A 14,902-nucleotide genomic window follows, 5' to 3' on the forward strand; every position below is an offset into this window, starting at 1 on the left:
CAGCTAGTATAAAAACAATCTGTTTAGTCTATCCCTGACAATATCCAAGAGACTGGAGAATGAGAAATGTGTATTTCTTTTATCTAGAAAGAGTACAGTAAGTACCCTACATACAAACAAGTTCTGTTCTAAGAGCACATTTGTTAAGTCCAGTATGTTCCTTAGTTCAACCAAGTTAGCCTAGGTACCCAACTAACACAATCGGATACATAGTACTATACTGTAATAGGTTTATAATACTTTTCACACAAATAATACATAAAACCACAAAAAAATAAAATTTTTTATCTTACAGAGCAGTACCTTAAAAAAATACAGCAGTACATTATACTAGTACAATTCAGCTGGTACGCAGGCATTGGCACCAAGTGAATAGGCAAGAAGAGTTACTGACTGGAGGGAGACGTTGGGGCTGAAGGATGGCCAGCAACCGGGGACAGAAGCAGGCTGCAATTGCACTCATGCTTGACGCTGATGGCACAGGTTCTGGTTCCTCACTAGATTCAACTCTATCTACCCTCTTGGAAAAACGATCCAGGGATGTCTGGGTGGTAGCTGTTTTTTCTCATCATAAAATGACATGGTAACACTGGACTGCATTCTGAATGGCTGCTGCGACCTTCTTGCTTCGTGTACTGTTCTACATTTAGCTCCTGTGTCTCAACAATGAAAGGTGCCTCCTCAAAGAAAATCCCCATGCCATTTCCTGTGTTGTGAACCTCTTTGGTTCTTCAGCTACATTTTTCCTCTTGTCAGTCCACTCTCTCAACTGTTTTCACTTTCGTGCCCAGTTACCACTTGCTGCTTTTTTTTTTTCGGCTATATGAAACTTTGAGTATTTTATTCATTTTCATAGTTTTACAGTATTGGTAAAAATAATGGCCATTATAAATAAGTATGAAATGGAAGCTGATGAAAAAATAACCCCTAGTCTTCCTTGATTCCCACCCTCCCACCAAAAAATTAGGTAATATATAACAAATATCCTTTTCAGACATTATCTTTAAGCATATATTCACTTTGTAGTGGTAGATGGTCTAGTTGCTAAGTCATGTCTGACTCTTGCAACCCCATGGACTGTAGCCTGCCAGACTCCTCTGTCCATGGGTTTTCCAGGCAAGATTACTGGAGTGGATTGCCATTTCTTTCTCCTCACTTGGTGCTTCTCAGCAGTAACAGCTATATCCCTCCTGCTTTTACACTTGCTTCTGGACATCCTGAGCTTGAAATAAAAAATACTGTACCACTGTACTCTGCACAGTAGTGTACAGTATATACAAAAGCACCGGCTGCAGAGGATGGATGCATGTGACAATGTATAAAAGATACGTGAACTTAGTGGCTGAGTATGCAAATGCTTGTTTGCGTCTTTGAAAGTTCGCAACTTAAAGGTTGCAAATCTTCACATGTAGGAGGCTTACTGTACTTTAAGTCTCTCTGAAAGACTACAAAAATGAAGGATTAGAACATTAAAGAGTATCTAAAATTTAAATATTAAATCTTTCACAGGAACTTTTTTTTTACATGAAAGGTACTAAATCCAATCTAAATTACACTGAAAGCCAAATATAAAATAGCAACAGAATAGGCATTTTCCTAAAAGGAATAATCACTATTGGGAGAGATCTACATGTAAGGTATTATCTTGCTTTAATACAGCTAAAAAAATAAAAATAAATTTCAGGTCTAAATTTTTAGGCCTATAATATATAATTCTGTTTTTACAGGTAGTTCAACTAGGGGAAATAAGTTAGCACAATCATTTGAATTGGTTGCCTACATACTGGACAGGGCTTATTCCTTTTTTTTAACTTCTTTGCACAGGTAAAGCATGCCATGAGATGTCCTGTTTTGCCATGGACGATGCAACCATTTTTAGGTCGACCCTGGCAAATCACACAAGGTTCAATGGCATTAAGGGGAAAACTAGACTCCATACTTTCTTCTTTGTCTTGTGTTTCTTCTCTCTCAAACTCTTTGACATCTTCTTGGCTACTATAAATGATGCTATTAGAAGTCGATGGCTGAGAATAGTCCTCACTTTCTTGAGACAGAGAGGCTTGTGTGATTTTATCATCATTTTCTTCAACACATGATTCTCTGGAATCACTGACAGTAGATTTCTTACAGTCAGGGACATCAAAGCCCTCGTCTTCTTGCATCAAGTCTCCTAGTTTGGCTTTCTCAGACATATTCCCTTTATCTTTTCCTTTATCTTCAGGAAGCCAATTTTCACGAAGGGCCCAACATCTGTTGCAATGAGGTGGAAGGGGAGGATTCATTTCATTGCATGAAGTACACTTCCAATAGTCCTTCAAGAAAACAAGAGAGTTAGCTTCTATAACTCTTCAATAACCAATCCAGCAATGCTAACAACTTGTTCAATATGTCTAAGGCAAAATGTTTATCATACAACTCAAATTTCAGCATTTCATGTTTTATATAAAACAATGTCTTTCCTCAAACACAATCTTGTAAATACCTTTTTTCCAGCCAAACTATGCTGAAAAATTATAAAATGAAAAATGTATTCACCATGACCTTAACATGTACCTCGGTTGGTTCATTTAGTGTGTGTGTGCTCAGTCGTGTCCAACTCTGCAACCCCATAGACTACTGCCCATCAGGCTCCTCTGTCCATGGGATTTCCAAGGCAAGAATACTGGAGTGGGTATTTCCTTTTTCAGGGGATCTTCCTGACCCAGGGATCAATCTCACATCTCCTGCGCTGGCAGGAGCCACCTGGGAATCCCTAAGAAATGGATATACAGTGTGTGTGCGCTCAGTCGTGTCCAACTCACTGTGACCCCATGGACTGTACGTAGCCCACCAGACTCCTCTGTCCATGGAGTTTTCCAGGCAAGAATACTGGACAAGCTGCCATTTCCTACTCCAGGGGATTGTACCAACCCAGGGATTGAACCCACATCTCTTGCATCTCTTGCACTGGCAGGCAGATTCTTTGCCACTGCACCACCTCCTTTGGTTTAAGCCAAGTGCTATGCTATGGGATATTCTCTGTAGACGTCTGTACCCACTCTACTCCCTTAAAAGCTCAGATCTGATACCTTGCCCAGAGTTCACCAAATCAATCTAGACAAAACTATTATCCAGTTTGCCATTGACTAAATCTCTTTTAGAAGTTCTATAAAACCAGGGTTCAAATGAGTGTTCCTTACTTTCACCCCCAAAGAAACGCTAAACGTTCTCGGCAATCACCACCAGCTAAACTCTGCCATCCTTGTCACTAGCCAAAATGCATGCCCTTACTTGTCTATCCTTTTCTGGGTTCTCATCTCTGTAACTGCTCACTGCTTCATCCTTATTTCAACTTTATTTCTCAAATCTTTCCACCCATGATGCAATTTGGTTAACAAACTCCACATCACAAGTCTCTTCACTGAACTATCCTTATCTTCCTGCCTTAACAGAAGCACTGTTCTTGCCTGAAACACTGTACATGTAAAACTTGCCCTATTGGTCCCATTTATCTTGCCATGAATAATATAACCATTTTTAAGCTGCCTGACAAATAACATAAGATATTAGCAATAAAGGTCGAGACCAATCATCCTCCCACACTGGTTCTTTCAAGTTGTAAAAGCAGGGCTCTACTAAATGATAAAACCAAAGACAAAGGTCTTGTAATGTGGGAGGAAGGAAATGGCAACTCACTCCAGTATTCTTGCCTAGGAAATCCCACGGACAGAGAAGCCTGGCAGGCTACAGTCCATGCGGTCGCAAAGAGTCGGACACGACTGAGCACACAGTGGAGGAAAGTGCTTCAAGAGTTTGATAAATTTTAAGACCTATGTCTAAAATATTTAACTCAACCTGACATCAAATGAGTCAATTAGTTATTTGAATTATTTTCTAATATAGTATAGTATTTTCCTAAAGTTTTATAATTTCTCTTTTGCTTTAACTGGATAATTAATAATTGTTTCTATCTCAGAAAACAGAGAAATGAGATTTCCTACCTAAATAAAAGGCAATATTAAAAACAAAAATTAAACAACAATATTTAATTTAAAAAATACACATTCAATATCTCAAGAACTCTGAGGCATAATGTAAATGTTTAAGTCCAAATTTCTTTAATAGAAAATCCTGTATTTTCTAATATGAATATGAAAATATTTATATTTGGTAAGACTGGCAAAATGTTGGTAAATGTTAGAACTGAATGATAGTACAAAGGAGATACACTGTACTATTCTCTATGCTATATATACTCAAAATCTTCCGTAATACAGTTCTTTAAAAGTTCAAATTCCAGCACAAAAAAAGTAGAGTAGCAACAGATTCCAACCCAATAAAAGAACAAAAACACTTCAAAAGTCATTAAAACTTCACAATTTTAACTTTATAAAAATTATCTCATGTCAAGAAGTAGGAGACTGGATATATATTTTTTAATCTTGGTCTCAATGCTATTTTTTGATTCCTTGAAAAAAAATAAATGTATACTTACAGCTAAGGAAATTTCAGGATCTTCTTCAAATGAATCTGTATCACTCTCACCTGCCTGATACACAGTAACTCGATATACCTAAAACAAACAAAACAACATTAGCATCGATTCATCACCTTTCTTCTTCAACCAGTAAGACCTGTCAGTGGTAGTAAGTCCTAAACAAACAATATGTACTACAGTCGTAGGACCCTCTGAGGGATACCTAAAGCTGCAGATACCTAAGTCCCTTGTGTAAGACTGCACAGTATCTGCATACAACCTATGTACATCCTTCTCTATCCTTCAATCATTTCTACATTGTTTATAATACTTAATACAATGTAAATATAATGTAATAAGGTGTAAATGCAACATGAATGCTATGTAAACAGTTGATGGCTCACAGCAAATTCAAGTTTGGCATTTTGAAACTTTGTAGAAATCTTTTTTTGAGTATTTCCAAGCTGCACTTAGTTGAATCTGCAGATGTGGAACCCATGGTCCAACTGTGCTATATATGAGAAATCTGAGACAAAGGTCACATGGAATGAGTGAATACAAAGGCAGAGAAATAGAGGACAATAAAATCCTCACCCACTACTGTAAAAGTCAACACAGAGGATATTTAAAATGAATAAAGTAAAAAATTCAGTACAAGCAGTTTTGTTTTATAAATATGCAGGTATTAAATAACAGTGAGATAGCTAGAAATGTTCAAGCTGATCATTTCTAGGAAACAGATCTGGTGGTAGTATGTGACTTTAATTGCATGATTTTTATAAAAAGTAAATTAACAGTGAAAAGAGGAGAACTGGATTAATTTTAAAACGAGCAGACTATTATAATGCTCATTAAGGCCTACTGACTTCTTGACACTGTATTTCTAAAAATATAAATAAGACAACAAGGAATTACAAAACCTCAAGTCCACAAACCAATATTCTAGTTTGAATAAATCAAGAGTCAAAAATTGTGATGTGAAATCTGATAACATTATTTCAACTTCAGTTAATGAATATGGAACATATATAAGAATTTTAGAATATAATCAGAGAAAAGAAAAAAACTACCTCATCATCTTCATCTGAGAGTTCTTGTCCTTCTTCACTCAGGCTATAATCTTCTGAATCAAGAGACTCAACTTCAAATTCTACACTGAATTGATCTGAAACTGAATCCTGATCCAACCAATCACCTGAATGTTCACTTACACCAGCATCCAGATCCTAAAATCAGGGGCAAAAAAAGATGACTTAATGGACATTACCTGTAACAGCTTCTTAACTCATCCCCAGTGCACCTAATTTCCCCTCAGTCCGATTCTACACACAGACACTAGGTTAAGCTTCTGAGTTACGACTAGATAAATATTTTCTCTGTTCAAAACTCCATTTAAGAAAAAGGCCAAATTCCCTTGGCATTCAAGAAGGTACATACAGTAACATCTATATTAACATCTTCATGTTTTCTCCAACTAAACACCCTGCTTCCCCTTCACTAAATATGAAAAATTAGCCAGATCCAGATTGTTTTCTAAACCAAACTTCAACTTCCACACAATTCCTCCCTAACTGGAGTAACCTGAGTTTTCAAATCCTGCTCATTCTTTTTTGCCAAAGGCTTTGTCAATACTGTAACTAAAAAAACACTCCCACCTTTAATATCTGTGCTACTCATATTATTTTCACACACAAATTATACAAAACATTAATTTTGCATGCATGTTTATCTGAATTACACATACTTTAAGAGTTAAGACAATTTCTAATCATCTTTTTATTTTGATGCTAGTAGTTATAACACATAAAATAATTATGATTTATATTTAATGAACTTTGAGAATTTCTTTGGAAGAGCTTTCATATATAATTTTTAAATTTTATTTTAAAAAATTTGTATCTGCTCATGTGATTCCTATTTTAGAACTCTGATTAACAGTATAAGAAACTAAGACCTTCAGTCCTGTAATAATTGCCATCAGTGGCTAAGGGTAAGAACATACATAAAGCAGAAGGCTAGAAACAGAAAAAGTACTTTGGTCTAGTATTCAAGATACATACATTCTTATTTTAGATTTGCCAGTAAGTGCCTCAAGCTTAGACACATTCAGTTTGTAAAGGCCACAACGATTTCACCCATGAAACATGAGTTTAGATTTAATCATTTATAAAACAAAGGTATATTATTTTATAACCACCAAGGTCAAAAGACCAAAATATTTTAAATCATGATGTTAGGAAAACAGTAGTAAAAGTAACATTCAAATTGCAGTTCTAATTCCTAAAAAAAAAGGGGGGGGGGGCTCTATTAACAATCACACTAAAATCATAAGCCAAATCAGAATACAGTAACTATCCATCCTTTCACAGAAAAAGTTGGCCCATGCTAACCTAGGGGGTTCTCTGAAGAGAGCAAAATTTAAGGTAGTTTTCAAAAGTTTCACCTGATGTTCAAAAAAGAAAAACCTAGAAATTAAACACTGTGTATTTAAAAAGCATCAGACAGCCTTGATCTGAAAAAATATTAAAATCTGTTTTCCTGAATTTCAACTGTGACAATTATTAGTTATGTGATCTAAAGTTATCTGAAACCCCCAAATCTTAGTTTTCCCATCTATAAATGGAGTTTGAGGCTGCTGAGGTGACAAAATATGGTAATTGCCTAGTATAGAGCCTAGAATATAGCCTTAGTTCCAATATTTTGAACCCAAAACAAAGAGAAGATGGGAGGCAGAGCACTTTCCTTTAGCGCCCTTCACAAACGGATGAATGACAACACCAGACAACCACCCCATGTGAGAGAAGCTAAAATGAAGAGGGAAAGAAAAAATCAACCCAACCAAAAGCTTCCACAACTCGGGACTTCACCTGAAAACCAACAGAATTTTAGTTTAATAAACAGGATTTTTAGAAGAGAGCGTAGAATAGGACTAACCAAAAAAAAAAAATACCCTCTACACTGCTTTGGCTACAAGGCAGTATTTCAGGTAGAATGAACAAAAACTTTAATATCGCTTGGCTAGAATTCTGAAACAACTTTAACAAAGACTGTAAGTTTAAATGGGGCATAGTTATTGTATTAAAACCATCTGTAAGGAATAAAGTTATCCAAACATGAAGTTCATGACACATCAGTTTAATATAAGTGAGTGAAATCGCTCAGTCATGTCCGACTCTTTGCGACCCCATGGACCGTAGCCTATCAGGTTCCTCAGTCCATGGGATTTTCCAGGCATGAATACTGGAGTGGGCTGCCATTTCCTTCTCCAGGGAATCCTCCCGACCCAGGGATGGAACTCAGTCTTCTGCATTGCAGACAGACGCTTTACCGGGTGGATTCAATTTTTAAATCACACACAGTTGCTCTCAAGAACCTATCTTTTCCCTCACAGCATTTATTGACTGTTTAAATTATTTGTTTGACTGCCGATGACCTATCTCCCAATGAGAGTAAGGATCATATCCACCTTGACTACTACTGTATCATTACTGCCAAAAGGAACCTGGCACAGAAAAGGCACAAATATCTACTGAATGAAGAACTTGCTCTTGGAGGAGAGCTCATGATGCCATCTAGTGGCCTATACAAGTAACAGCTCTATTAAATATTATATCTAAAGGGTACATCTCTATCAATAAAATCCCTGCTTCAGAAGAAAAAAATGCAAAGATAATAAAGTAACAAGAATACATAAAAGAACATAGTTACTATCATAATTGGTTCATTTCTTTACATATTCTAGAAAACTATAAAACAATCACTAATATACAGAATGGCCATGAGACATTGCCATATCACAAATAAAGATTCCAATTTTAAAGACAAATGTTTAATGACAAGAAAATATTCCATTTGTTAAGTGTTCTTGTTGGCAAAAACTTCTTTACAAACCTTCCTTCAGTGGTATCTTAAAAACATTAGTGCTGGCTAATACTGGAATTATTCTATCAGGAATCAAAAAGTACTGGTATTTTCCCATCATCCATGCAATAATATACAAATATTTCATGGCCTTAGTAAATACTTTCCCTGATGTCTAGACCTACATATGGCAAGTGTGAAGATGAGATTACAGCTGAGAGCTGTAATAAGGTATTTTTACTATAAATATTCAAGACAAAATTGTTTAGAATTCTAAGATTATCTTTGGTGCAGTGGCTCACAAAGATTCTCCAATATGTATGGTGACATCAGTAACTATTAACATTGGTATGAATTTTACCAACACACTCCAGTGCAACTCCATTATCCTCCACCCTTTTCGCCAAACCTGGGTTAGGGGTAGGGAAGATCTATCAGTTCAGTAGCGTCGCTCAGTCGTGTCCAACTCTTTGCGACTCCATGAACCGCAGCACACCAGGCCTCCCTGTCCATCACCAACTCCCGGAGTCCACCCAAACCCATGTCCATCAAGTCGATGATGCCATCCAACCATCCCAACCATCTCATCCTCTCTCGTCCCCTTCTCCTTCTGCCCTCAATCTTTCCCAGCATCAGGGTCTTTTCCAATGAGTCAGCTCTTCGCATGAGGTGGCCAAAGTATTGGAGTTTCAGCCTCAACACCAGTCCTTCCAATGAACGCCCAGGACTCATCTCCTTTAGGATGGACTGGCTGGATCTCCTTGCAGTCCAAAGGACTCTCAAGAGTCTTCTCCAACACCACAGTTCAAAAGCATCAATTCTTCAGCGCTCAGCTTTATTTATAGTCCAACTCTCACATCCATACATGACCACTGAAAAAACCATAGCCTTGACTAGACAGACCTTTGTTGGCAAAGTAACATCTCTGCTTTTTAATATGCTGTCTAGGTTGGTCATAACTTCCCTTCCAAGGAGTAAGCATCTTTTAATTTCATGGCTGCAATCACCATCTGCAGTGATTCTGGAGCCCAAAAAAATGAAGTCTGACACTGTTCCCATTGTTTCTCCATCTATCTGCCATGAAGTGATGGGACCGGATGCCATGATCATCGTTTTCTGAATGTTGAGCTTTAAGCCAACTTTTTCACTCTCTTCTTTCACTTTCATCAAGAGGCTCTTTAGTTCTTCTTTGCTTTCTGCCATAAGGATGGTGTCATCTGCATATCTGAGGTTACTGATATTTCTCCCAGCTATCTTGATTCCAGCTTTTACTTCCTCCAGCCCAGCATTTCTCATGATGGTACTCTACATATAAGTTAAATAAGCAGGGTGACAATAGCAGCCTTGACATACTCCTTTTCCTATCTGGAACCAGTCTGTTGTTCCATGTCCAGTTCTAACTGTTGCTTCCTGACCTGCATATAGGCTTCTCAAGAGGCAAGTCAGGTGGTCTGGCATTCCCATCTCTTTCAGAATTTTCCACAGTTTATTGTGATCCACAGTCGAAGGCTTTGGCACAGTCAATAAAGCAGAAATAGATATAGGTGCCCAATACGCTACTGGAGATCAGTGGAGAAATAACCCCAGAAAGAATGAAGGGATAGAGCCAAAGCAAAACCACCACCCAGCTGTGAATGGGACTGATGATAGAAGCAAGATTTGGTGCTGTAAAGAGCAATATTGCATAGGAAGATCTATAGCTTCCTTTGAAAGAAAAAAAAATTACCAAGTGTATAGCATCAATCATACGTCATGCACGTACATTCTGTCTGAATGCCTATTAGGAATGCCAGAACTAGACTTTAGAGGATTACCGGATTTGATGGAGTTCCTGTCGATTCACTGCTACTGCTTCTTTCACAACATATCTCCCTTATTACACACAGAGCAAGGCTTTCATCAAAGGAAAGGGAAATATTATCAGATTTGTGGCGCTTTCTCTGTCGTTCACCAGGTAATTCATCTGAATTTTCTTCTGAATATGTAAAGAAAAACAATTAAATTGCTATACTGTAATTTATTTAAAAATTGAGCTGTCTTAAGTTACCTATCTGTACTAAAGCTGTTTCAATGAAATTAAACAGAAAAATAATGAATGCTTCAAAAGTGAACACTTTTACTGATCTGTCCAACTGATGGCAGAACATTACATTTTTTAAAAATGTTTCAGGACTTGTTTCAGGACTTCCCTGGTGGCTCAGACGGTTAAGTGTCTGTCTACAATGTGGGAAACCCGGGTTCGATCCCTGGGTCAGGAAGATCCCCTGGAGAAGGAAATGGCAATCCACTCCAGTGCTATTGCCTGGAAAATCCCATGGACAGAGGAGCCTGGTAGGCTATAGTCCATGGCGTCGCAAAGAGTTGGACACGACTGAGAGACTTCACTTTCACTTCACTTCAGAACTTTATCCAGTCACAATTAATTTAATCCATCTAGAGTTTTTACTAACAAGTCTTCGGATTTTTCTATCAAACTTTAAGATAAAAGATTTCAAAATTTAATTTACCTAGAAGATATTCTTAATGTTTCAGTTTCCTTAGTACTCAGTATTTTTAACAGGAATCACAACTAACAAAATTAGTCCATTTATTTATTTGGCCATGTGGGTTATTCATTTATTTATTGGGCCAGGTGGCATGCACGACCTTAGTTCCTTGACCAAGAATCCAACCTGTACTCCCCGCAATGGAAGCTCATAGGTTTAATCACTGGACCACCAAGAAAGTTCCTGATCCATTTTATTTTAAATAAGAAATTATCTCTGACTTAAACTCAGAACGTTACCAAATCTGTCAGGAATATAAATGAGTCCTACCTCATATCAGACATAAAAATAAATTCCAAGTGGATTAAAAAACCAAACACAAAGAACAAAACCATCCAACTATTTTTATATAAGAATGGGAAGGGTGGGAAAGTATAATGTAACACTACAAAGCCCTCAAGAAAAAGATTATCAAGATTAGGTTGTTAATTAAAACTTAATAACAATATAAAATACAATAAATAAAAGTGAAAAGGCATTGTCAAACTAAAAAAGAACTGCAATATATATTAGAAAATAGCTAATATCCATTTACACAAAGTTTTCCTGCCAATCAAGTAAAAGACAAAATTTTTAAAAAGTCAAAGGACAGTTCAATTCATAAAATACAAATGACTAATAAATATGAAAAAATGACTTATCTTCTAGCAATCAAAGAAATGCAAACTGAAATGAGACACCATTTTCCGCCCATGAGAATGACAAAAACTAAAACGAGAAAGTCTCAAGAGATTTGGGAGAGGACTTTTTATACACTACTGGTAAAAATCCAAAACAGTGTAACATTTTATGGGCAGTTTTTCTATCATAGATAAATACCTACATAATCATTTATAAACATATGTGCAAGGGTGCTCACTGCAGCCTTACATGTTAAGTACCTAAAAGGGTTATGAGATTTAATAAAAATATAATCCTCATCTGTATGCCTGAAACAAGTACAACTCATACCTCTGCTCATTCCATTTCCCTCTTGACCTTCCTGGTCAGAAGTAATCTCTTCTTCCTCTGAATTCCCAAAACACATTTATATCCTCTAAGATCACAAGTTTTTGATATAAGTTCTTAATCATGTTTATACTATTAGAAAAGGTGACCTTGACTGAAAGATGTGGGCTAGAAGGGTAAAACCATGCTGTTGATGCATATTTTTTCAAAGTCCAGAATATCTTTTTAACTCTATTAAAAAATAACCTTTGGGGCTTTTTCTGATTATCAAAGTGTTATATTACTTACTGTAGAAATCTCTTAATAAATAGAAATTTAAAAGTAAATCATCTATAATATTACTATTGAGATAACTACTATTAACCCTTAGTAATTTTCCAGCTGTCATTAAAATTTTTTTTCTTCTTAAACATACCTATTATCACACTGTATGTATAATTTGGGATTGTTTTCTAATTTTTTTTTTTTGGCTGCACTGCATGGCTTGCAGAATCTCAGTTTCCCAACCAGTGATCCAACCCAGGCCCTAGCAATGAAAGCATCAACTCCTCACCATTAAAAAAGAACTGCAGAACCACTAAAAAATGACAGCCAGGAGCTGTTTTCTCTTAAATATTCTTTTACATTATTTTTAATGCCTGAGAATATAGTGTCCATAATGTATGTTCATCATAACTGAACTATTTAGTCCACAAATCTGAGCACTGGCTTCTGTCTAGCACAGTGCTAGGCAGTGGGTGTAAAAGTGAAGTCAGCCATCATCCTTACCACCAGAGGAGGTTTACATTCAAACATCAAGGCAACCAAAACACAAGCATTTACAAGCTATAATGAGTGCTATGAAGGAAACAAGCAGAGTACCAAGGAAAAGAGTAACAAAAACGGATCTACTTGTCTGGGTGGTTAGAAGCACGCTCTCTGAGAAAGTAATAATTAAGCAAAAATTGAAAAATGAGGAGTTGGTCTTGCAAGGCTGAGACAGAAGAATTCCTGCAGAAAAAAAATTAGGTGCAAGCTGGAAAGAATTTTGACTTGTTTGAGAACCAAACAATCAATGTGGCTGAAACACACTGAAGGTGGGGGGAAAAGGCCAAAAACCAGAATAAAAATAGATCAGGCCTTGCAAGCCAATGTAAAAGTGTGGGTTTTATTTGAAGGTTAATAGCTTTAAAATAGCTAAAGGGGATCTGGCATACCACAATCCAGTTTACCTTTCATGATCCCTTTTGGTACTATGGTAAAGGACAGAAACAGAAACTAGAAACAGAAAATCAGAAGCTGCTGCAGTGGTCCAGGTAAGAGATGACAATGGCCTGGACTAGAGTGATGACATTCTCTGGCATCATGTATGTTTTCAACTATGCATAATGCTTTAATTAATACCTCTACATATAATCTTTGAATTTCTGACTATATCCTTAGGAGAGATTCCTAGAAGTGGAGTTAACCATGATAATGTTAAGGACCCCAAGCCTTTTTATAATTCATAAAGGTCAACCAATTTATACTGACTGACGTACCACCGGTGTATTAGTGTCAACACGTAAGTTAGCAAGAATTTAAAACCTTCTCATATTTATTAGTCATTTGTATTTACTATGAAATTTGCAACTTGGATTTTGAATACTCATTGATTTTTTGAAACTTTTAATATAGCAGAAATATTAACAGTCAAACTTTAAAAGTAACTCTATTTCAGTATGTTGTAATTTTTAATTTATCTTTTAAACTCATTCAGTATTCATTTTGGCATGATGTACAGATATAATTTGATTTCCACCCCACCCCACCCCCAGCCCTAAATAACTAACCATTTGTTCTAGTCCTATGAATTTAGTAAGACATCCTCTGCACTTTCTGCCCTTCACCCTCATGTACAAAACTCTACCCTGAGTTTATCTGTATTACTTCACTGATCTGCTAAATTCTTTTTTTTTCACTTGAAATATACAGTTTTAGTTATTATGACTTTCACTGGGTAACAGCCTCCTCCCTCTATTCTTATCTCTGTTAAAAATGCTCTCGGCTATTTTCTTTACCTCATCTTCATTCCTAAGATGCTACTTTCTGTTTTTAAACTCATTGCTATGTTTTATTTATTAGAAATAACAAATACTTTAACTGTAAAGGTGACTAAGAATGATGACTAAAACAGAGTTTAAATCCTTGCCCTCTATTATGTTGACTAGCAGAGAGCCAACTATAAAATATAGGACACAGGAAACTGTGCCTGCTGTAATCAACCAGAAACGTTGCTAAGAAAACAATTTTTAAGCCAACTAAATCATATAAAAATAAGAACCTCAGAAATTCATTCACATGAACCAAAATAAGCACAATTTAAGTCTAAACGGACTAGTATCAGTAAAAAATGAAAAATGAAAAGCAGTTCGAAAGTGCCAATTAAATATTCATATATACCTGTCTCACTAACTGCTCTCCTTCTAGATGAGGTAGACGGTCTAGAAACCGTATCTGAAGATGAAGGTTTCTCTTCCTGTAGCTCTTGCACAAGGTCCTAAGCATGCAAGGGAGAAACAACAACAAAAAAAAACCCACAAACTTATAACATCAGGAAGCTAAAAATACACTGTTTTAAACAACCTTCCCCAATTTTTAAGAAATATCATTGTAGAGTGAGTTCGTATCAATATTACCTTTTGATTACTCCCACCTTCAAGGTGACACCTGTTATCACTCACAGATGTGCCTGAATCTGATGGTTCTGATAGAAAATAAAAACAAAGAATCACAAACTAGGAAAGGAAGGGCTACTCAATAGATGCTATCTAGGACAAACTCCTTATACAGTTTAACTTTCAACCAACACTGAACCTGTAGTCTCCCAAGTACCATCCTGTGCTGGATACTAGAGATGTAAATAGATAATTCATTTTAATATAGAAGATACATAAGAATCATCATAAAGCACAATAAACACACTAAAAGAGGTAAATTAATGGAGAAGATGGGAGTATGGAGTAATGATTATTTGGCAGAGGTAAGGCAAGGTCTGAGTAAAAAAGAATCAGGAAAGGTTTCATAGTTGAACATATGGGAATACAACTGGGAAAGGCTATTTCAGACTGAG

The 14,902-nt window shown here is 36.4% G+C and overlaps 1 protein-coding gene across 1 annotated transcript in view; it reads right to left on the reverse strand.

Moving 5' to 3' along the window:
- Nucleotides 1–213: 213 nt before the first annotated feature.
- MDM2 (MDM2 proto-oncogene) overlaps nt 214–14,902 on the reverse strand; it is an 81,242-nt gene continuing 66,553 nt past the window's right edge. Inside the window, exons 8-13 of the mRNA XM_052639444.1 lie at nt 14,469–14,536; nt 14,233–14,329; nt 10,132–10,292; nt 5,527–5,682; nt 4,475–4,552; nt 214–2,312 (exon numbers count right to left, since the gene is read on the reverse strand). Coding sequence (XP_052495404.1) covers nt 1,737–2,312; nt 4,475–4,552; nt 5,527–5,682; nt 10,132–10,292; nt 14,233–14,329; nt 14,469–14,536 — 1,136 coding nt within the window. The 3' untranslated portion in view covers nt 214–1,736. The remainder of the gene's footprint in view (nt 2,313–4,474; nt 4,553–5,526; nt 5,683–10,131; nt 10,293–14,232; nt 14,330–14,468; nt 14,537–14,902) is intronic.

This window comes from Budorcas taxicolor, chromosome 5 (genome assembly GCF_023091745.1).
Source record: "Budorcas taxicolor isolate Tak-1 chromosome 5, Takin1.1, whole genome shotgun sequence".
NCBI lineage: Eukaryota > Metazoa > Chordata > Mammalia > Artiodactyla > Bovidae > Budorcas > Budorcas taxicolor.